The sequence below is a fragment of the Scaptodrosophila lebanonensis genome, unplaced genomic scaffold (genome assembly GCF_003285725.1).
Source record: "Scaptodrosophila lebanonensis strain 11010-0011.00,11010-0021.00 unplaced genomic scaffold, SlebRS2 tig00000072-arrow-pilon, whole genome shotgun sequence".
Classification (NCBI taxonomy): Eukaryota; Metazoa; Arthropoda; class Insecta; order Diptera; family Drosophilidae; genus Scaptodrosophila; species Scaptodrosophila lebanonensis.
This window is the reverse complement of record NW_022060558.1, coordinates 2,268,879-2,294,318: the sequence shown is the minus strand read 5'-3', so window position 1 is coordinate 2,294,318 and position 25,440 is coordinate 2,268,879. Positions and strand designations below refer to the sequence as shown.

Below are 25,440 nucleotides of genomic sequence, written 5' to 3'. Positions count from 1 at the left end.
TTTTAGCTGATTTTCCGATCAGCTATTCGCAATACCCGGAATTCGAAATGCGGAAAATAATAGTGGGCAATTTATTTGCTGTAATTCGGTAATCTTCACCTTTATTGCTTGTGTCGCGAATGCTACATTGATGTCCAGTAAAACGTTCACTTATTATTTGTAAAATTCATTAAACTTGTAAGGTACATATGCCACAAATAAATCAACTAGAGTGCACATTTTAAAAGCGGTCGTCCCGAGTTCTGATTCAGTTGTAATTTTGTGTACTCAAATCAAATAATGATGAGCCATAAGGAATACCTTTACTGTTTAGTTAGAATTTTAACTAATAGCGATCTGTACTTGGCGCAAGAAAATGCCAAAAATTCGCAACAAGTTGGCAGCACTAGCACCTGTCAAAATCCCAACTCACGCGCCTTTGCTACCTGTTGTTTCTACACCCACACGCCCTGCGCCCGCTGACAGCACATAGCATTTAGCTCGCTCGCACTCACAGCCAAGCAGTCTAGGTCTGACAACGAGCGCTGCATCAAGCGAGCGCTGACTCAAAGCCCTCCTTTACTTCAAACACGGCGCGCATTTTAGTTCGCATTTTGTTCTCGGCCGAATCTGACGTGCGTACGGCACGTTCAACAACACGGGCATTTTTCCAGGCATTGTTGTTGTTTTGTCATTCTATGCGCGCATGCAAGTGAAAAGAAGCGTTCAGTGTGTATGTGTGTGTGCGTGTTAGCCAATGCAACTGGGCTCCAATGTATGGTTGGGCTCAATGCTGCCTGCAGTTCAAAAGGGCAGTCAACAACAATAGTAGAAAGCCAACAGCCGCTGCCTCAGCATTGAAGCCAACTCATTTATACGCGAGTGTTTTTCGTGTATGAGTGTTCTTACCAATATACTATACATGTACATACATATGTATAAAAAAAATGGCTAGTTGAAAAAAGTGGTTTAAATATATTCAAATTAAAGCTCAAAAGTGTCGCACGCATGAAAGTGTATGTTGTTGTTAAAGCAAAAGCAGCGACAGTGTGTTTAGTTTTTTTTTTGTTCATGGCTAGATGAAAATTAAAACCTGTTCTAGGCCACATACTAATGGAAAGCGAGAAAAGCGAACGAAAAGCAATAAAGAAAATAACATCAACGAATCCAAATACGAATTCTGGGTCCTCTGACTGACTAGAAAAAAGGCCCTTTGCTTTCCGATATAACCATTCCGAACAAGGTAACTACGACTATGGCCGTTTATGCGTCAGCGACATCATACGTCACACGGCAACAACAGCAACAAAAACAGCAAAAAACAACAAATCGCTTGCTAAGTCGTGCGCGCACGAAAAGCGCAGCTCAAATGACGGCAACATCAACGTCGGCCTCAGCGTCTGCGTCGCCGTCGCCGTCAGCGTTTACGTTTACGTCGAAGCCAATGCTCAAGCGCGCCATTTCAGCGCCCCAATGGATATTTCTCTTCATATTAATTTATTTAGCAACAGGTGAGTACACACACATACTTGTACATGCATACGTTAGCATTAGCAGGATGTTTTTAGCGCCAGCGAGAGAGAGAGAGATAGTGGCAGTGTGTGAAAGGAGAGGACGAGTGACAATTTAACAACAACAACAACATTGAGTTATGCATTTGACACCATTGCACATTCTAATTTTTCGCTGAGCCACTTGCATTTTTTGGATGCATTTTTACGCGAGCTCCAATTGTTGATATTCTTGTTGGTGTTATTTCATATCATTTTCGCTGGCTTGTTGGCCCTGTGTGTTATTATTGCTGAAACTTGTCTTACACACTGTGATAAAAGCAACAAGTGCAAAGAATTTTTAACTGCATTTGAGGTCGTAATCGCAACTGAAATATGTATCTACTTGCCATATGCCACGAGCTCCACAAATGCGTTGTGTGTTGTCTCTCTTGAAATATATGTTGATAAAATTAATGAAATGTTCCTTAGTTTTATGTTAATTGTGACTCACTCTTTCTGAAATTTTAATATTACGTATAAATTATATTTTATTTATTAATCCATAGAAAAACTCAAGAGATATAATTTTGTAACAAATGTTTGTTCGGAAATTCGTATACCAATTACAAAAAGGTTATTTTAAGTATATTTTTCCAGTATCTGAAATAAAGACTGGTAATTACCTATCGGCTTAATTTGGAATACAAGATTCTCTTCAATCTTCAAATCCATCGCCATGGCGATTATGAAAAAGGTGCTTCGGGCATATAGGCCACCACAGTATCAAAAAAATTAAAAGTCAATCATTGCAGCTCCCAATTACGGAAATCATGAAAGCACTCGAGAATGATTTTATGTCCTCCTCACAGCTGCTGTCTTGCTCGTTTAGTTAATTGAAGATAAAGTTTATTTTTTGATTAGATTGTGATTCTGAGGAATCGAAAGCATTTTGTAAAAAACATTTATTTGAATAACCTTTCTCAGTTTATTGCATTTTTTGAACAAAACCATAGTTACTTTGTAGAAACCAGGCATAATTAAGGATACCAATTCAAAATCGGAATAGTTGTTCAAATTTGTCAGCCCATATTTTTATTGAAACTTATTTAATGATCTAAGACTTTGAGCTCTCGAAAGCTACAAATGTTACGAATGCTTGAGACATAGCTCCGTTGAAATCTTATCATAGGCTTTAGGACATACAAGAATCGACCCAGCACGTCTCCACTATTACGCCTGTAAGTACCCTTTACTTCTAACTACTCTACTAATAGGAAAGCGCCTTTGTTCGTCTACTTACAACTATACTACAACAAAGTATATAAGTCAAGTTTTGACAAATTATAGACCATTTAAAACAGACTAGGCGAAGATCAATTAAAATTTGAATAGTATACAAATAGAAAGCGATTTAAAAATGTAACGAACACAATTATGATTCCTGACCAAATGCTACTGATCTAACAACCTCCAGGATACTGTGCGAATGGGAATAATGTTTACCAGTGATCTGTGTTATCTTAATAATTCCCTTTAATTCTATTTCCGTTTGTCCTTCCAAATATTATATATAGTCGAATTTGGCAAGAGAGAGAGAGAGACTTGCAAATATATTTATAAATACCTTAGTACTAAATCGTAATCAAAAACGAATGAAGAACCTACGCACTCATAATCACTAACTAAATACTCTTGTACATTTCATGTATAGAGTATAATAAAATCATTTAAGTCATTAATATTTAGGTAATTCTTAATCTTAATTTAGCTGATATCATATTTGAGAGCAAATATTTAATCGGCACCCGGCAATGGAAGACGTATTCCCATATGGCTTTATCTTTTTTCTGCCCACCCCTGCATATGAAATTGTGCAAAAACGACCTCAAAATGTTTTTTTGTTTATTTATAATACCCGTACTTGATATATGTACGTGTTTATGCGCATACCTATATAGTTTGTTATATGCGCCAATCTTATCTGAACAGAAAAAGAGCCATATATATAGGGAGAGAGCGAGAGAGAGGGAGAGAGCGGCCCTGCAAACGTCAGCAACGATCAGAAACGCGACGTTGGTAATTTGATAAGCATTTGCCCCAGACGCTGGAGGCCAATTGCAACACCCATGTAAGAGAGAGTGCGCGGAGTGCGAGTGTGTGTCTCCTCCAGCAATGTTGCACTTGGGAAAAGCCCTCAACACACACCCAGACACACACACGCACACACCTAGCAGAAGTAACTGGTTTTCCTTGCATCCCTGAGCGGGAATGTGTGTGTGTCTGTGCATCGTAAACCTCTGTAGAGGCAATCATCTAAGCCCGCGTGTCGCGTTTTGGCTTTGTTGTGCGTTTTCCATTGAAATCTCTCAAAGTGAAATTATACATCATTTTCATGGAAAATATAAATCGTCGGCGCAACGCGCAGGTATACAATAAATTAGTTACCTGCATCAGCGGCAGCAGAAACACCAACAATCGCAACCACCATCAACGACCGCGGCAACGTTAATGATAATAACACGTGACCCCTAATTGTAAATCAGCTTTAATGCAGGCAGACCATACATAATATATATTATACGATTATATGTACGTACAAGTATTCCCATAAATACTTGCTATATGCGTGGGCCGTGGGGCACAGAGTGCAGGTTGTGGGGCGTGTCCGTAATTGTTGTAACTGGTCAAGTGCTAAGGTGCAATGGGGCGGAAAGAGGCAACCACTGCGATACGCAATGATGACCAAAGCCGTGGCATGTTGCGGGCTATTAGTGCAAGTCGTTGGGCATTGTTAACTGGGCCTTTATATATAGCATATACGATTAAGACTAGACCAACTGCACCTATTAAGAAAATGTGCTTTACAGGTGATTACGGCGAATGTTTCATTTCAAACATAGTTCAAAAAGCAGGGCGTTTCATAAAAAATAATGATATATTTATTCATATTTTTAATAAAACCCAAAAAGTTCGATAACGACAAACTAACTAAAATTAAACACTACAGCAATAGACTCTTGATTTCTCGAGAAATATTTAATATATTTATTTATTATTTTACCTTTTTGTTAAAGTTTCCAACGCTCAGGGCATGAGATGATCGCAGCTTGAGTCAATCAATCACAAGCGTATGTTCGTTGTTCGTTGTTGATAAATTGTTCTACAAATTTGGAGGCGTTTACATAAGCCTTAAGCAAAATATTCCTTTTTTCAATTATAAATATAACCACTTTCTGGATAAGGCAAGAATCGATCTTTTTAGTGATTTATCTTAAGGTACTACAAAAAAGCTGTATCATACTACAAGTATTCCGACATATTATTCATAGTACGAAGCTAGAGGATTTTTCTTGCTTCGCTAAACCCATAGACTTGAAACTCTCATATAAAATAATGGGAATATACTTGCATATCTATAGTTTGTAATAAATATATGTTGATCAGCATGGGGATAGACAAGACTACACTTAGAAAAGTCTAAATATACTTTTTAGTATATCTTTCAGCCTTCAAATACATAGCATAAAACGACTTCGGTTCTATACCTAAGCGTTTTGTTTTCACTCAAATAATACGTACGATTTGGGAAGATGTATGTAGGTAGTTGCTTATAAGGCGCTGCAAAGAATATCTAAACCTCAGTTAAAAATATCTTAATTTGAAAATAGTCCAGTTTAGTATAAAATTGAGTTATTACTTGAAAGTGTGGTTTATAACTGACGTTATAATATTTGCTGTGTTCGTAGTATGATTCTCACGCTTGCACTGATTTGCTTATCGATTTCTATTGCGCTGGCAACGTTGCCAAGTTTCAGCATTGGGCTGCATCGATTTGCAATCATGTGTACCTTGAAATGCCGCAAACCGCAAAACTTTTACCCAACTTATACTTTTTAATACTTTTGCTTTTTGTTTTTGCTTTGTGCATTTTAAATGAAATGTATTTTCAAACAAATGTTTAATTTGTGGGCGTCGTATTCACTGTTGTGGCATTTGCTGTTGTTTTTGTGTTTTTTTTTTTGTGTCTGATAACATCACGTAGTTGCGTTTTATCTGTTGTTGTTTGCATAAACGCTGCGGCAGTTTCAAGTTTCGAAAAAACATTGTTGGTTTTTGAGTCATACCACTAGGCACACACGCCCACACAAAACTTCACACACCAGCACACACGCACAATGATCAACATACACACATACTCGTATAGACAGGTCTGTGGAGTCACACCGGAAAAGATTCTCAGGTATTTTTCAACAGTTCATTGCTTTGTGCTACTTAGTGCCCATGTTTTGAGCAAAAGGGCTGCAACAATTGTTGCCACTAAAAACTGGTTCCCAGATTCGTTTTGGCCCGCAGCCGCGCCCTCACACTCGCAACACTGTTGTTGCCACGCCGCGCCGCACAGTGGTTCGAACTATCGATTAAAATCTCAAATAGTCACAGCTAATATATATCGTGAAATGTATCGTGACTGGGATTCTTTTAAAAGAAAAATATATTAAAAATATAGAATTTAGGACCGACTTGGGTTGAACTTAAAATTCCCAAGTGGATCTCACTGGTTGTATATAATTTGATATACAAATTGTGGGCTTTATATTTACTGAACTATGTAAAGGTACTCCCGAGGTATAATTAAATATTATCAAAAACATTAGGATGAAGTATTTGTAATAGAGTCTAAAAATCAAGAAAGCAATATACTTCTGGTGTGAGGAAAAAAATTAGTTTAAATATTAAGTATTTCGACATTTTAAAACCCTAGTTACATTTGGGATTACATATATTCTTTAATCAAATATTTTGAACATACCCATTTATTAAGAAATATTGCAATTGATTTTAAAGCAAAACAGACTTACACTTTATTTACAAAGGGTTTTAAAATAAAAGAAAATCCTTTTTAAATCCAAACGCTAATTTTGCAGCTTCTTCTCTCCATATACACAAATGTTGAAGATATTGTAATACGAAAAAATGTATAGCTTGAACAAAACTGTATGAATTAATTTTCGTTCTAGTTTTAGGGAACCGCGAGTTTTTTGAATTTAATTGAAATGCTGTACAATATTTCTTTGACCCAAAATGATATTATTCTATCAATTGAAACAGTTATGATAAAGCTCAACTACTATACTACTTTATGATGCCAAACATTTGTCCGCTTCTATTTGAAAAATGGTGACCACTGTGTGGCGCTAGCGGCTTTTATGTACCGGATTCTACATTTTCGGGCTTTATTTATGTATGCGGCGCTTTTGCTATTGTTGGTTTTGTTTTCTCATATTCCCAGTAACTTAGCATTTTAAGCTTAAATAGAAGTTGTGCTAAATAACTGTTAGAGTTGTCGCCCAGACCCTGGCAGTCAATGCCCATTTTTATCATTTTGTGTAAGCTCTCGGACGTTTTGTGCGCGTTTTCTTAGCGGTTTTGTTAATTTGTTGTTAATATTTAACTGCCTTTCATGCCAAGCATCTATTCATCTAAATTAATTAGCTCGGTATTGTTGCTTTTGTGTCCATGTATGTACAAAACACATTATGCATATACATATGCATGTATAAAGACGCTTGTGTTGTATAATTCGTCGTATTTATTTAAATATATTTTAAACGCCTTCACAATTTTCTCAGAAGTGCGGAAATTAGTGTGGGAACTGGCTTTCAGTTCGTAGCCTTGTTCTTTATGCTGCTTACTTGAGAGGCATGAGGTGTCTGCACAAATGATTATGATATTTAATGCAGTGGAACATGGGAAAGTTCCAAAGTAGAGTACTTTCGAAAAGAGGAGGAGTACGGGTACATAGTTCATACTTCAATGTGTTAAGCCTCTCTCGCGCAACTATAGAAGCCCAAACCTGTGGCCATGAATAGCACTTGTTATATTGCAGTTTGTGTTAAATGCTCTAAAGCATTCCTTTATTTTGTAAAGATGATGGGAACAGTCCAAGTTTAGTATTCCACATATAGTCTTTTAACGCTTTTTATTAGTCATGGAATCCTAAGTAATTGTAAATTGAAGCAAGATTTGCATTATTGATTTCCAATATATGTATTTAATATTTTTATTTTTACTAAATTGATAAACAATTAATAAGTCAAACAGAGCAAACTTACAAAAACAATACACAGAGAACTAACTATAATATTAATAAAATCCGACTCGATGGGGGAATTTTATTTGCTCATCGGCCAACTATGAGAGCCAACTGTCAGAGCTTCACCTGCAGCTGTCTAAATAGTAGTGCAAAATCACTGTTTCGGTGGGATAAGGCTTGGTAGATAATCTGTCAACTTATACCCCGACTTTGAAAATATATGCACATATGCAAATTTAATATAGTTGGATCATAACATCCGAAATGGATGGTGCAGCTTGAGCAGAAGAAACAAAAGGGCTGTGGTTGGTGTCTGGATAGTAAAAGAACGGAGTCTACATAATCATTTTTCATCAAATTTCTTTAGAAGCACACAACATCAAGAACTGTCCTTCGGTTAGCTAACTTATGTTCCAATTCAATATAAATATATAGAAATATGTTTTATAACACTATATGGTATTCAATCCACACATCACGTCTGCAATACGATTACATAAATCGCTGAAACAGAAATAAGTTGTTTTACCATATAACAAATGAATAATATAAAAGTATTGGTTATATACCTCCAGCTTATAATTGTTTTAATTTTTGCTTTATAATAACTGCCTCATTCAACTTTCAGATATTTGCCCAAGATTCGCAGTTTTTAATTATTCATTCGGTTTTTTTTAACCCCATACATTAAATATTAGACTCACTGAACGTTCCGATGATCGCATTATCAGCCAACTATAATTACCATTTAATCGCAACACGTTTTCACTTTCCCATAATTGGGAAAGAATTGAACAACGAAAACAGAAACGAAAATACAACAATTAAAAGGCAATTAAAAAATTTCGAAATTAATTAAGACAACGACTTTGTTGTAAATAAATTGTGTACGCAAAGTAAGATGTCAAAAATAATTTATGCAGCTTGTGAACATTTGAAATGAAAATTAAAAACGGAAAAATGAAACAAAAAGCGCCCGTAAATGGATTTTTCTCTGTGGGTGTTCGTGTAACATCGAAATAAAAACTATTTAGGGCAAAAATTGAAAACAACTACAACTCGCACACACGAACACATACAGTGTGGGTGAGTTGTTGCAACAATGGCAAAATAATTGAAGTGTGACAAAAAATGTATAGCGGGGCAACAACAACAGCAACATCAACATAGACGGCCAGTTAGCAACCTGTAAAGTATTTGTTGTGGCCAAACATTGTGCCGCATCGGGAGGGGAGTGCTAAAAGGGTGGTGGGTGCTGCATTTAATGCAACAACAAAGACAGCAAATGGGCGGCCAGTTGCTTGGAAAGTTTACCGTTGTCGGATGAGCGGCGAATGCAAAAGACAAAACAACAAAAACGCCAATGCAGCGAAAATAAAAGCAAAAACAGCTAGAAAATCGTTGCAGGAAAAAAGACAAAAACAGCTAATGAAACGCGCGGCAAACATGCAACATAAGCCCACTAGCAAATGTTAAACCAAGCCATTTAGGGTGGCCATATTCAACAAATCAATTCACAACTCTTCGCAAACGTTACACAGTTACAGTTAGCTCGCCAATCACCAAGTTCTTTCACCACAATGGGGTATTCTTCTCATCTCTGGTGTTATACGATTTCAGGAGCTTTTTAGATCGCCGTGCCTTCAATGTTATTTTCTAATTTATTTGTCAAATCTTTGCCTTTTGTTTACTCCCAAGCTGTACTGAGAAGTTTCTATTCTTGAAGCCTGAAGTTTAATTGTAGATTTATCTTTGCATCCCTATTAAAAGCCTAACAATGTACAAATACTACTTTAGGTTCAAGAGAAGAGTAAAAGGGGTTAGTTGTGATATATTCTTATTTTTAATAGGGAGTTTATGAATTATATAATTACTGGCATTACAAACACCTGGAACAGCAAAAAATGCACTTAAGGTCATATCTATTATTCATTTTCTTTGAATTTTACTTTCATAATATGTTATTAATTAGTTTTCTGAACTCAAACAACAACAAAGTAATTTATTTTAATCGGATGTCAATCTGTTTTGTTTATGTATTCTGAGTCTATCATTGTCATTATTTAACGAGACATTCCGACACGAACATTTCCTGCTGCTCTTAAATTTGAAATTTTCATTATTTATATACTATACGCTTTACAATTTATATTTTTTAATGGCAAAAAATGTTGTTTTACAGACTTACTACCATATTTGATTCTTTAAACTTTTGCTGACAACTAGCCTTGCTTTCGAAATAATTATAAAAATTAACATAATAGCACAAAATATCCAGACCAGAAATACTTACTATATTAAAAAAATCATTAAAAAAATATTTCATTTCTCTAAATTTGAAGATTTACTTAAGAAATTTTTGTTTTGCAACTGAAACATATGTTGTATACCTTCTATTTTTAAAAACATTTTTTTTGCGTTTATTTTTAAATATTAAATTTGTTGACCATTCATTTGTTGACTCCAAAAATTTTCCTACCGATGTGAAGAACATTTTCAGTATTTTCTTTGTCAATAGGTTATGGTCACCCATTTGTAAGCAACGTACATGTTCGCTTGTGCATATGTATGTGTTGCTGTTGTTTTGCATATGTTGGCTGGCCGCTGGCTTAGTCATATAGAATGCAATGCAATGCAAAGCCAAGCTGAGCTAATTTACATAGCCATGTGTGCTTGCAAATGTGTGTGTGTGTGTGTGTGTGTGTGTGTTTGTTTTGAATTGAGGTGTTTTATAAGTGGGTCTCTCGCACGTTCGTAGGCGTATCAGGAGGAGCCTCTGAGCCTGACTTGTGTTGTGCCTCATGCGCTCTGTATTTGTATTTGTATTTGTATTTGGCACAACTTGGCATGACATTTGCATAAATCTCTTCTCTATTTTTTACACTTTTCCATATGAACATTGTATTGTAGTTTGTACTTTCGTGCATATGTTAAATAGACTAAGCGCTGAGCCAATAAAGTGAACGTAAATTAGTATGTATATAGGTACAATAATGTGTAGAAAGTAACTAACAATTGTACGTTGATTAATGATGTAACTTAACATTTGTAAAATCGTATTTCATCATCAAGATTTTGTGGATTGCCATCCGTAACAACTTTTTGTCATTCTCTGCATTCGACTTTACTTATTGCACTTCCTGAGATCATTAACTATTTGGCGAAATCAAGCAAACACTTCCACTTCAGCCGCTTTCTAATACAAAGAACCCTATAAAGTTCGAGGTTATCAACATAAAATGAACATTTTCGGTTGCTTTAGAAAAAGAGAGTAGACTATATAAACGCAATAAAATTAATAGTACCAGGAAAAATGGAAAATGAACTTGTAATTTATTTACAACTCCAACCAAAATTAAAGTGACTGCTCATGTCCTAAGCAGCTTTTTATAAAATTTTCCCAAAAAGTAAAAGTATGTACATACTAGTTTAATAATGATCATTCGGCTGACAATCGAGGAATAAAATGTTATAATACAGGTATATACATATGTATATATTTTATTTTATTTCTTTTTTTTTTTTGTCTTTTTCCCCTTTCCTGGGTACAGAATCATTTGTCAATAGTGTCTACAATTCTTGACTTTCCTTTTAAAATTTCACCCAAGTCAATAAAGTCAATAAAAAGTTATAAGTGATACAATTTTACTGTAATACTCATCCCGAAAACTGCAGCATCCAGTAGAGGTGTATTACATCGTCGGGCTTGCTCGACTATAGCATTCTATCTGGTTTTGATAATGTAAGATATGTTAAATCGCATACAACATTTATTTCTTGGCCCCAAGTCGATTTAAAATTATTTTTATTGTTTATTAATTTTATGTAAGACACATTCACTAAATTATAACTAAAATGTAATACCGTTTAACTATACTTCATCCTATTTGCATACGATAGAGGAGAAAAGAGTACATAAGGAATTAAACTCATATGACTGAAGTAAATCGATGTTGGTTGTGAACAATTTTTAGGATAGACTCTATTGGGCATTAATTTTTTGAACTTCTACGAAAACCATACAATTTTTGACTCATCATATAATAATAAACAATACATATACATCATTAGCGCTCAAAAATGTCTGAGCAGCAATGTCTCTTCTCCGCCTCTACGCTCTGGCTCAAAAGCTATTAACAACTGTTTCTTCACAGTATTTTTGCTTTAGCTTCTTTTTATAGCCCCGCTAAAAGTCTCGTCGAGTCATTCATAAGTCGAACTGCCGCAACTGCCCGCCCGGCTGGTCGACTAAAAACGAGACTTGCACAAAAAAAAATTCTTTTTGCCATTTTGTGCGTTTACGATTATGAAATTTCCGTTCCGTTCGTTTACGGCCCGAACACACAAAAGGCACAATGCTGTTATTCAAAAGCTCAAGTCTACATATAAATCTTGTTCATACATTCCTACATACGCTCATATGTGCGAGTAATAGTTTTTGTTTTTCTTTTTTAAATGGCATTTTTGTCGCTGACTGTTTAAAAAGTATTAATTTTTCTGCACAGTTTCGTACGTGAGTATAATATAATTATGAGCTACTTTACTTACGGCTTACTTACTCGTACTTACCGACGACTGCGCATAAAGCTTGGACGGACTGGTCAGAAGAGGGGCACGGATCTGACATACAATCAAACCCAATGGCAACAAAATGCTGCCCAAGCCCATGTCGGTGCACATGCATAGCAGCAGACCAAATCGCCTTTAACTACAAAATAAAATGTTTTGAAAAACGACGCGACAAAATCGATGGCCTCATAATGTTTTCAAACAGCGTACTACGAGTACGCGTGGGGTGTTGGCGGACTCGAGATCTGCCGAACGTTTCGCGAGCATTTTCTAAGCGGTTTCTAACGCAAGTCGAGCAGTCGGGAGACCAGGTTCGGGGTTAGATGCTCGGGGCAGCTCAAAGGGCAACGCAGGGTTCACTCGGCAGGTGTTGAAATGCTTGTTTTGAAGTGAACAGAAGGTTTTGCGATTTCTTTGAGGGCTGCGACATGGCCAATGCACATCTACTACTGCATAAAGTTTACGTGTATTTGATTTCATTTTTATACTATATGTACACGCTTGTATTTGTACTTGAGATTTATAATAAAACACACGCCTATTAGCACCAATGCCACTTAGCACTTACCACAAATTCTTCGTTTCATCTTTTTATTTACATACAACATACTCGTTCCGATGTATATATGTATGTACATTTAACATACTATATGGCAAAATATTTCTGGCAAACAAACAAAACACACTCGCATGTGAAAGCCCTTGTATATAGTACTTGTCTAACTTGCCATTGAAATGGGCAACAATTTTATAATACAAGTAATAAACCACTACTGCACGTAAATCTTTAAGAGATTGATTTGTTTGTTTGTTTGTTTTTTCGTTACGCCATCCAAAGAGCAGGAAGAGGAAAAACGCTCAGCATTGTGTATTAAATTTGTGGCTGAATATGAACAAAAATAATTAGCATTTCAAAAATAATATGCATTCAGGTTGACCTTAAGATATTTATTGAAAAGTGCGAACCGAGAAAACAGATGAAGCCTTTCTAACTATTTAATATAACACTCGTACCTTTCCACTTTCTCGGCACACAAAAGTTTTTGGAAAGCAAATACATTCAAACTCATCAAAATATTGTCTTTTGATACTAATATATAAATATATGTTTATCAAATCAACTCTTCAGCCCTCTTATCATAACTAAAGAAGAATAGTATTTTGTTAATAGTTCAATTGACTTTTAATCGTTGATCTAATAAAGGGATAAAATCGGTTACACAACTCTAGTTTTACATACATACCGGAAATTTGTGTTTTAGACTAAAAATAATCAAAAAAGTTCGGTCAGGCCGGAAATTGTTATAGACTGTCTTCTTAATATTTGATACATGATATTTTTTGTTCAGCGATGAGAATATTTAATTAGATCCATATACTCACAATTCATATTACATACCTTGGCATAGTCCAGTAGAAGCCACACCACGCATACAAATCAAGCGCTCGCTGAACGTATTTGTAACGAAAAACGTGAAACCAATCATTGAAGTCCCCAAACATAGCTCTTGCCTCTTTCGTATGATCAATTAATATCAAAACCAAATAAAGTCAATTTTTTCTTTGAATGACAAATGATAACTCAGTTTTTTTATATTTTATAACTCTCGTCTGTGATTAAGCGAAACTTTGAGTGTGTCTATAAAGGTATCATCGATATTGTGAGGGATATTATTTATCTTTACTTATGTACTATTAATTGGAATAATTGTTTATTAATTTTGCTTCATTCATGATCATCAATATTCTTAATCTGCAATTCAATTGTAATAATTTTAAAAGTAAAATAATTTATATTACGATAATTATTTTAAAATCATTTCTTTTTTACTTATATGACAATGCCAGTGACCTATTATAAGTGTTCGTCGAAAAAAAAAACGTTTTGTTGAATTTTTGAAATGTTTATAAAACCCAAGATGAACTTAAATTCGATTCGATTCGAAAAATTATAACAGCTCAAACGACTTAATCAGGAAAATTTAATATTGAAGTATCCTGTAAATTCTATATTTGTTTTATAAAATGTTGACAAAATGCTTTAAGTTGTTTTTTTAATACTTTTTGAGCTATATTAATATTTTTTGAAAAAATATAAATATAAAATAAATAAAAATGTTTGATTTTAAGCAAAATATATAATGTGGGCTAACCTCGTGGGGCGAAATTCTCACTCAACCGGTCTTATTAGACAGTAAACAAAACAAAGAGTATTTTAAATTAAATTAAATAAATTCTGAATGTTTTTTTCATTTCCCAGCCCTGTCTAAAAGCCAGCTTAAGTAAACAGAATTTACATTATAAATTTTAGATAAGTGTGCCTATTTTTAATGAAGATTTTTTAAAGCACAGAGTGGATTCAGAATGGATTTGTGAAACTACTTTTTAGCATGACTTTTACAAGTATTCCAATCGTATATTTGTGGTAAATTATATTAGGGTGTATAAAGTTCGTTTAATTGATCGTTTACAGGGCCGCTTATATTTGATTTAACTTTTTCTACGCTTTGCGCACTTCAAAAAGCCAAAGCCAGCAGCTCGTTAATTTTTGTTGTTTATTTTGAAAAGCAAAAACCTTAAGAGAAACACTTGAAAAATCCATACCTACTTGGTTGTTGGCATTGTTTCAAGTTGTTGTTGTTATTATGATGTATTGTTGTTGCCCGCTTATGTTGTGTGCCAAAACACGCACATGAGGGAAATGATTCTGCGTCGCCGCCAGCGCAAATGAAAGTTGTAATGCGCGGGCACAGACATCCGAATCATTGCCATGAAATGGGCAGTGGCGGTTGGAGGAGGTGGGTGTGGGGCGGGGCGGGGCGGTTCCAATTGCTCAGAGTGCTGTGCCGGCAACTTGACTAATTTGGTCAATGCTAGTTCAAACACTTTCTTAGCCGCGTAAAAAGCTGCAAATGTAAGCCAAAGTAAACCAATTGTCGTTGCCGCAACTGTTCCCAATAAGACGAGGCACAAAAAATGAAGAAAAAACACGCCAAATGAGGAAGTCTACGGTTACAAATACGGTGAGGGTCTCTCACTTGGTGTGTGTCTGTCTGTCTCTCTGTCTGTCTGTCTGTGTGTGTGTGTGTGTGTATCTGCTAAACGTATTGCAATCAAATGCGATTAGCAAAACGGTTCGGTTGGCCACTTCTGGCCTTGTCAACCTTTTAGGTGCATTGGGTCAGCTGCCTCTGTACTTTTTAGTGACTTCCTCAAACTTAAGGCTTTCTTTTTATCTTTCCAGATGTCGCCTCGGTGGAAGTGCACACAAAGGAGGCATACTTCAATGGTTCCGCTTACCTGCGCCTGCTGACTCCTATGCCCATTTGGGATCATTCGGCAATTAGTTTTCGATCTTGCCGCGGCGGCGAAATACTCGCTCAGCAATACAATAAAAACTCAATTGTAATCTCAGTGCTCAATGATTTTCTACAAGTATCTTTGGCCGGACCCGCTGTCATTGGGCCAAACAATCGACTGGATGTGAAGATGTCGTATCAGCTGTTGGACAATCGCTGGCACACGCTGCAATTCAAATACGAATATGGAAATTTGTATTTGCATGTGGATCGTGCGTCCACCATATTTGGTAAGTGCACCTATAAAACTCCCAAACCAAACTTAAGAGTATTTATTATATATTTCACAACGCTTTTTTCAATCGTCGAAATAATTCTTCGATTCGGCTTAAATCTCCTAAAACGTGTCAATTTATTAAATAATCAGAACTCACACGGAGGTCAATGAGTTTTGGTAGTGTTTTTGGAGATTTGAATTTTACGAGTCACAACCGTTTTTTAAATAGCGTTGACCGATCCCATAAAAAGACTACCTAGCAATGTCTCTAATTTTCAATCGAACATTTGTAGCATCAATTCTTAGATTTACTACATCAGCTGATGGTTGTCTCGAATGTGGTTCGTCTTCAACGCCTCTTCGGTCATAAGACATATAACATAATTAATATAATTATCAAAAGCGTTCTGCAATATTCTTAATATTTCGGCTGCACTGATTCCATTCTAAAAGATGTCATTGCCTATCGAAACATCCGCACTCAATAGTATCTTCTATTATCGAAATAAAAAGCAAAAGATAGATAGCTAAGAGATCTTTTGCTTTTATCCAGTATCACTATCTAAGAACTGCCACTATGTGTCTAGTATACAGGCTTTAGCACAAGAACCATTGTTTCTTCCTTTACTTTTGCTTTCTGTATGGACTCTTGCACCCTCTTTGGTTATAATTTTACCCTGCACATCCAGATTAAAAACTTAAGTTTATAATTTTATGCGACAAAAATATTCTACATAACTTGGTTAAAAAATTTCTATATATATGCAAGATTTAATTAAAAAAAATCCTTTTTAATTTATCCCGCATTAGATAATAATCTGAAATTTAACCCTATTATCTGTGTGGCTTAACATTCTTCCTTCTGCGAGTATTATTTAATATAATACGTTCATGTTTATTCTTTTAGCCAATTCTACATACAACAGTCAGTTTCTTACCAATCAGGATATTGGTAACGAAGCTGCCATCCTAATATTGGGCAATTCCTTCTCTGGTTGTTTGCTCGATGGACCCGGCCTGCAATTTATCAATGGCTCCATGACAGTGCAAAATGCCGTCTTTGGCCCTTGTCCGCTAACGCAAGGACCTTGTAGTGATCACGACCTCCTCACCCGCCCACAGGACAATTTTTGCCTGAACGATCCGTGCATGGGTCATGGCACCTGCACATCTAGTTCCGAGGGCTACGAGTGTCATTGTACGGCGCGCTATTCTGGGAAGAACTGTCAGAAGGATAATGGCTCGCCCTGCGCTAAGAATCCCTGTGCCAATGGTGGCAGCTGTCTCGAAAACTCTCGTGGAGATTATCAGTGCTTCTGCGATGCCAATCACAGTGGGCAGCATTGCGAGACAGAGGTCAACATACATCCCTTGTGTCAGAATAATCCATGTTTGAATAATGGTGCCTGTGTTGTGCTCGCTGGCATCTCCACCATAGCCTGTGAGTGTCCCAAAGGCTATGCGGGAGCTCGCTGTGAAATCGACATGGATGAGTGCGCATCTCAGCCCTGCCAGAACAATGGAAGCTGCATAGATCGGATCAATGGATTCACTTGTGACTGCACAGGCACGGGATATACAGGCGCCTTCTGTCAGACAAACATCGATGAGTGCGAGAAGAGTCCGTGCTTGAATGGAGCCCGCTGCTTTGATACCTATGGATGGTACACTTGTCAGTGCCTGGATGGATGGGGTGGAGAGATCTGCGAAAAGCCGATCAGCTGCCAGACCCAACAATGCTTGAACGGTGGCACCTGTGTGGACAAACCAATTGGCTTTCAATGCATATGCCCTCCAGAATACAATGGCGAACTGTGCCAACTGGGTCCCCGCTGTGCACAGCAGTGTCCCATTGATTCGGAGTGCATTGGCGGCACTTGTGTGTGTAAGCCAGGCACCACGGGTAAGTCCTTCTTAGTTCTAGTTTAGAGATATTGCATTTAATTTGGGTTCATGGTGTGCATGACTCGCTTTGCTGGGTTTATCTTTACAATGAATGGGTTTGCATGGGCTTTAATTGAAATCTAACTTAAAAGCTACCGCTATTACGGAACTGCCAACTGCATTCGAGGATCTATTCACGTCCACGCTGTGTGCCAGCGAGAAGAAGAAGCGTTACATATCGCCCGAGTGGCTTAAACGCAAGCGCTGTGAACTAAAACTAAGTAGGTGGTGCGGCGGCGCTTGATTAGTCTTAAGTTGCATAGCTTTGGCAAACATCCGTATACACTCCATTAAAAACCCCCAATAGCATTACTATTTGTATATATTGAACTGCTCACTAATAATACCTAATCCCTTTATAAATATATAAATTGTATATGCTCTCTTGGTATGCCCCAAAATGCATCTATTGGCTATACTGCTACTACCAACTTCAATGTGCGCCAAAACAGGCCCCATTGGCCATTGTGTTCCAATATCAACCACACCGACACCAGAACTATTATCAACAACAACCACAACAACAAGAACAGCAACCGCTCCACTGCTTATCACTAATAGTTCAATAAGTTCAGCCACTACTATTACTCCAACAACAAAAACCACAAAAACTCCAATAACATCTACAACAAGAACAACAACAACAACAACAGTTAGTAATAAGCAACAGCCAGTACCACAACAACTACAACAACAACCACCTCCACCCAGTCAACGCTCAGCCCCACTGAATGCATGTCCCCAAGAAAATTGCTTGAATGGTGGCACCTGTATAGGATATAGTAGCAATTATACCTGTATATGTGCTAGTGGATACACAGGTTTGGCATATATTCCTATTCTAACTGTATATATATATATAATATAGTATATCGTACCTAGTGAAGTAGTATTGTTTTATATGCTTTGCATTTAGTACTAAAAATAACGAACAAAGTACAGTTGCAATCCTTATACGCAGAGTCCTGAAACGTTACTAAAAAGTAATATACCTCTAGGTTACAACTGCCAGCAAAGCGTAGGAGACGCCAGCGGAGCCTCTGCCTTGGCTCTCACGCCCATCAATTGTAATGCCACCAATGGAAAGTGTCTGAATGGCGGAACCTGCTCCATGAATGGAACCCATTGCTACTGTGCCGTCGGCTACTCTGGTGATCGTTGTGAAAAGGCCGAGAGCTGCAGTCCCCTCAACTGTCAGGAGCCCATGATATGCGCCCAAAATCAATGCATATGCCCGCCCGATAAGGTCTGCAATCAATGTGCCACCCAACCCTGTCAAAACGGCGGCGAATGTGCAGATCTGCCCAATGGGGATTTCGAGTGCACGTGTGCACGTGGCTGGACGGGACGTAATTGCGCCAACGATGTGGACGAATGTGTACTTCAGCCAAAGATATGCGGCAATGGCATTTGTAAAAATGAGAAGGGATCCTACAAATGCTATTGTACGCCCGGGTTCACGGGCATCCATTGCGACTCCGATGTAGATGAGTGCTTGAGTCATCCGTGTCTGCATGGCGCCACTTGTAACAATAAGGTAAGTGGGTAATGGAAATAAAGATTGCGAGGGCAATGATCCAATACAGTTAATAAAGTATAATTAGTTGTTTTTCTTTAAATACGGAAAGCATCGGATTTTGAGACAAGTGAGTTCGTGAGTCCTCTATGTAGAGAGTCCTGTTCTAATGAAGCTTACCCCTTGCATGTAAATTCGCATTTGATGTCTATGCTCAGCTTTACTTAGAAGTAAATTAGAGCTATTGAACGAATATAGAATTGGATCTAGTCATTGGATGAAGTCAACCCGTTTTTCGTACACACACATAATGGTTTTATTTCTATCCTGTTAGATCAATGCATACGAGTGTGTCTGCCAGCCCGGCTACGAGGGCTACAATTGCGAAATCGACATTGACGAATGCATAAGCAATCCTTGCTCGAATGGCTCCACCTGCATAGACATGATCAACAACTTCACCTGCAACTGCATTCCTGGAATGACGGGTCGTAGTTGTGACATTGACATAGATGACTGCGTTTCGGCACCATGCCTCAACAACGGTCTGTGCATAGACGAGTTGGGAGGATTCCACTGCGATTGCAGTGGTACCGGCTATGAGGGCCAGAACTGCGAACTGAACATCGATGAGTGCGCATCCAATCCTTGCACCAATGGTGCAGTGTGCCAAGACCTTGTCAAGGACTACAATTGCCAATGCCACGCCGGCTACAAGGGGAAGAATTGTGAACTGGACATTAATGAGTGCGAAAGCAATCCCTGTCAATATAATAGCAACTGTCTGGAGCGATCCAATACGACGCTGTATCAACTAAGTAGAGTCATGGACTTACCCAAGATTTTTAGCCAGCCATTTAGTTTTGAGAACGCCAGCGGGTAAGCGAACAATTCAAATTTTACTCTACTTACATGCTGATATGCTAATGGATATTATTGCAGCTATGAGTGCGTTTGTGTTCCTGGTATTATTGGCAAAAATTGCGAGATCAACATTAATGAGTGTGAGAGTAATCCGTGCAGCAAGCATGGAACCTGTAATGATGGGGTAAGTGTAGTCGTGTGCTTGACTATACAAACCTATAATGAAATAATGATAGATAAGCATACAATGTATAGTACACTTTAAAGGGACGTGAGAGCGCGAATAACAAACCGGTTTTTCCATAGATTGGCGCCTATACCTGCGAATGCGATCCGGGCTTTGAAGGAACGCACTGCGAGATGAATATCGATGAATGCGATCGCTATAATCCTTGTCAAAATGGCACATGTATCGATCAAATCAATGACTACGATTGCGATTGCGATGCCAACTTTGGTGGAAAGAACTGCTCCGTTCCGTTGATTGGATGCACCAGTGTGCCTTGTCTGAATGGCGGCACCTGTCGTCCCTATCTCGTTGATGAAACGATACATTTGTTCAACTGCTCATGTGAGCATGGGTTCCAAGGAGAAACTTGCGAGAAGACCACCACACTCTCCATGGTGGTTAGCAGTCTAATAACGGTGAAGACGCAACGCGACGAAGGCTACGACATCAATTTGCAATTTAAGACCACATTGCCTAACGGCGTCTTGGCCTTTGGTACCTCGGGTGGACAAAATGAGCCCGTCAGTTACATACTTGAGTTGATTAATGGTCGCCTCAACTTGCACTCTTCCCTGCTCAATAAATGGGAGGGTGTTTTCATCGGATCTAAGCTGAACGATAGTAACTGGCACAAGGTCTTTGTGGCCATTAATACATCCCATTTGGTTCTGTCAGCAAACGATGAGCAGGCCATATTTCCAGTCGGCTCTTACGAGACGGCAAATAACAGTCAGCCATCGTTCCCATTGACTTATCTGGGAGGAACCATACCTAATTTGAAATCATATTTGCGCCACTTGACGCATCAGCCCTCCAGCTTTGTCGGCTGCATGCAGGATGTTGTGGTGAATGGTAGATGGATCTTTCCGGATGAGCAAAATGAAAACGATACCAACGCGGATACAAAGCTCTCCTATGTGCAGAGCGGCTGTCCGCGCACAGAGCAATGTAAACCCAATCCGTGTCACTCTAATGGCGAGTGTACAGATCTGTGGCACACCTTTGCCTGCCATTGCCCAAGACCCTTCTTTGGGCATACCTGTCAGCACAGTAAGTATTCCATGCGACACTAATGCCCAGCACGGACTTTTAACCTCTTTTCTTGTTTCTCTTTCCTCGTAGATATGACAGCTGCCACCTTTGGCCATGAAAACACCACGCACTCTGCCGTCATAGTAGAAACTACTGATGTGGCTAGACGCGCCATACGCTCCATTTTAGACATTTCGATGTTTATACGCACTCGTGAACCCACAGGTCAGGTCTTCTACTTAGGCAGCGATCCTCGCAAAATGCCTACGAAAAGTAAGTAGTATTAGGAATTTATTTTGAGCTAGCTTAACACCTAATCTCGTCTCGTTTTAAGACATTGGTGACTCCTATGTGGCTGCCAAACTGCATGGCGGGGAACTGTTGGTGAGGATGCAATTCAATGGCACCCCAGAGGCTTACACCGTAGGAGGACAGAAATTGGACAATGGCTACAATCATCTCATCGAGGTGGTACGCAATCAAACTTTGGTGCAGGTCAAGCTCAATGGAACCGAGTATTTCCGCAAGACCCTGTCAACGACCGGACTACTGGATGCTCAGGTTCTCTATTTAGGAGGTCCAGCACCCACGCGGGAATCTCTGTTGCCGGCAAGTACGGAACCCGGCTTAATAACTTTAGATGAAAGCTTGGGCAGCGGTGTAACAGCGAAGGAGGATGACAGCAAAGACTATTTCAAGGGTATTATACAGGATGTCAAAGTAAGCAACGGCTCGCTTAACATGATCGTGGAAATGTATCCGCTGAATGTGACGGACGTGAATGTTAATGCTAAGCCCTTCGGAGCAGTAAGCATTGATCGCACTTCGGTGCTTCCCGGTGAGGTTTCCGATGACCTGTGTCGCAAGAACCCCTGCAGGCACAATGCTGAGTGCCGCAACACCTGGAATGACTATACCTGCAAGTGTCCCAATGGCTATAAGGGCAAAGATTGTCAGGAGATCGAATTCTGTCAGTTGATTTTGTGTCCAGGTGCAAGCGTGTGTCAAAACTTGGACGATGGCTACGAATGCCTAACTAATATAACATTTACTGGCCAAGAACGTGCACCGTTAGCTTTCTCGTACTTCAAGGAGCAGGTGGCCGAAGAAATTGGCGTGCCTAATGGAAACAAGCAGTTGCTTAAACCGGTCATTGAGATTGCCTATCGTACGCGGGCTGGTGGTACTCTCCTCTTCATTGATAACAACGATAGCTTTTTCGAAATTGGTGTCAACGGGGGACGTGTTACCGTCACCTGGAAGCTAACGCAGCTTCATATTGGCGAATCCTCACGTTTTGAAAAGGAAAACACCGATGGTGAATGGAGTCGTATCTATTTGCGGGCACATAATGGTAAATTAGAGGGTGGCTGGAAAGGCTGGGAATCCATGGTGGATCCCACTCCCGGATTCTCCGTAGACATTGATCAGGCCGCTTTCCAGGAACTGCTCTCAAGCAGCACTCAAGTCTATTTGGGTGGTATGCCGGAGTCTCGTCAGGCGCGCGGAACCACAGTCTCTGCACAACAAGGCTCCCAATTCAAGGGCTGCCTGGGTGAGGCACGTGTTGGAGATCTTTTACTTCCGTACTTCTCCAATGCAGAGCTCTATCCCCACACGGAGAATGTTTCAGTGCAATTACAAGCTCAGTTCCGTTTAAATTCTACGAGACCAGCGGAGGGATGCACCTTGTGCTTCAACACGGATTGTAAGAATGGTGGCTCTTGTAATGCACCCTCCGAAGAATATGCATGCACCTGCCTGCCAGGTTACGAAGGTGATGATTGTGGCACGGACATCGATGAGTGTCTGAATGCGCACTGCGAAAACAATGGCACATGCCTCAATCAGGTGGCTGACTTCTATTGCCAGTGTCAGCCCGGCTTCGAGGGCCGGTACTGCGAACAAAATATCGACGAATGCTCTACCCAGCCTTGCCACAATGGTGGCAAGTGCACCGATCTCATTGCCGCCTTTAAATGTGAGTGCACGGATGACTACACCGGCCCTCAGTGTGATGTCCTCAAGCAAATGACGTGCGAGAATCAACCGTGCCGCAATGGTTCGAGCTGCGAGAATGGATTCAGTAAGTACTAATATAGAACTAAAAAATTTTGTACCTTAGATAGATGTGATCTTTAATACAAAAGATGCTCTACCTACGGCTAATGGAGCTGTTTCTAATTGATCTTTTTTCCACAGATGCTCAAACGGGTAATAACTTTACCTGCACATGCTCTACGGGCTTTGAGGGGCCACTTTGTGATATTCCCTTCTGTGAGCAGACGCCTTGCGAGAACGGTGGTCTGTGCTTAACCACAGATATGGTAAATAAAACCCTGTGGCATATGTATTGTCAACTGGACTTTCACAAACTAATTCTTTCTTTTAGTTGCCCACTTGCAAGTGCAGCTTGGGGTACACCGGTCGTCTGTGCGAGCAGGAAATCGATGAATGTGCCTCAAACCCATGCATGAACGGTGGTTCATGCAAGGATCTAGTTGGTGGCTACGAATGCAATTGTTCGCTCACCGGATTCGAGGGTCCCCACTGTGAAACCGACATTAATGAGTGTAATCTCAGTGTAGAATATTGCGGCGGCCTCGGTCGCTGCATAAATTTGCCGGGCACATTCAAGTGTGTTTGTCAGAAGCCCTTCTGCGGTGCCTATTGTAATTTCACCGATCCTTGTAACGCCGTGGATGTATGCGCTAATGGTGGACAGTGTAAGGAGAACTGCGGCGAAGAGGTAGACTACTATTGTAATTGTACGGAAGGTTTTACCGGAAAGAACTGCACCGCTACGGTAAGTAAAGCTATTTGCAAACATTATATCTGATTGTGTGAGTTGACTAATTGGTCCTAACCGCTCACTCCCCAGATCACTGCCAAGGACGACGGCCCCTCGACCACAGATATTGCCATCATTGTAATACCCGTCGTAGTAGTCCTCTTGCTTATTGCTGGGGCTCTCCTGGGCACATTTTTGGTGATGGCGAGAAATAAGAGGGCCACTCGCGGAACTTACAGTCCTAGCGCTCAGGAGTATTGCAATCCACGACTTGAAATGGACAATGTGCTGAAGCCTCCACCAGAGGAACGGCTTATTTAGTTAACGCAAAAGATTGATTAGCAAAGCAAACGAAAGATATTTTCAATCCGCCCATATTAATATACAAAGAGACAGACTTTTTTCGCTACTTTCTCTTTTGTGTACTAAGCCAACCTCTTTTACTTTCGTTACCCATTAAGGTGCTTCCACAGCCACAGACCACCTAATTAACACGAATGTAAACCACATACAATTAGTTAAACTAACGACACTTGAATGCCTACGCTTTAGTTAGCTTATAATATATATAATACCATTGTCTATTTATTGTAGTGTTATATATATATATATATATAAATATGGCAATCACTATATAGTCGTTATATAGTTTCAGAGGCAGGGCGCGATCTAGATATTCACTCAGTATTTATGCGCCCCGTTCTCTCAATTCCTTGATCATATCTACTATAAGCTACGAACAAAGTAGAGATGCACCATACACACCCACATTCCAAGGCAACGCAATAATAGTCCGTAGATGGACCGCATCCGAGTATTTTGTATATAAATTTGTATGCCTTTTTAAAAATAATTAGCTGAGCTAAACAAAATCCTATAAATATATGCGAATATACATACAAACATATATCAGTTAATGTGGCCTTATGAAATCGTATTTGTATTTTTTGTGTACGAATGTAATTCTTAAGTAAACGAAATATTTTGCTCTAGCATATTTAAGTGTAACATTAAGAGACTGTACTATACATAATAATAAATATGAAATATTTTGACTTTTTCCTAAAACCCAATAACTTTTATTGTGCTATACATTTATGTGTAAATGTCTAAGAAGTCTTTAAGCACCAAATCACCATTGAATATGCTCTTACTTTGGCGTCCCATTTGTTTTCCATAAATAGCGTTTAAAGTTTTTTAAATCTTTTTCAAAACAGTTGGTGGTCAAATGTTTGAACACTCAGTGTTTGCCCGTGTAATAAAATATGCTTTAAAATTAGGAAACATAATGTATTTTCTCGATTATTTAAAGCGTGAAAACCAACCTAAAAATAACCGCAATACTTTTAGAGT

General features: G+C 38.8%; 1 protein-coding gene across 3 annotated transcripts; it reads left to right on the top strand.

Moving 5' to 3' along the window:
* The first annotated feature begins 603 nt into the window (after positions 1-603).
* On the top strand, positions 604-25,135 carry LOC115625596 (protein crumbs). Of its 3 annotated transcripts, none has more exons than XM_030520716.1 (13): positions 604-1,490; positions 15,380-15,724; positions 16,619-17,614; positions 18,108-18,476; positions 18,654-19,192; positions 19,506-20,050; positions 20,114-20,219; positions 20,342-21,314; positions 21,387-21,569; positions 21,631-23,382; positions 23,499-23,623; positions 23,689-24,102; positions 24,178-25,135. In XM_030520716.1, the coding sequence occupies exons 1-13, from the start codon at positions 1,235-1,237 to the stop codon at positions 24,406-24,408; spliced, it is 6,834 nt and encodes a 2,277-aa protein (XP_030376576.1). In that variant the 5' UTR covers positions 604-1,234; the 3' UTR covers positions 24,409-25,135. The 3 variants fall into 3 exon arrangements, with proteins under 3 accessions (XP_030376576.1, XP_030376577.1, XP_030376578.1); XM_030520717.1 differs by lacking the exon at positions 18,108-18,476 and adding an exon at positions 17,748-17,876; XM_030520718.1 differs by lacking the exon at positions 18,108-18,476.
* The last annotated feature ends 305 nt before the right edge of the window (positions 25,136-25,440 follow it).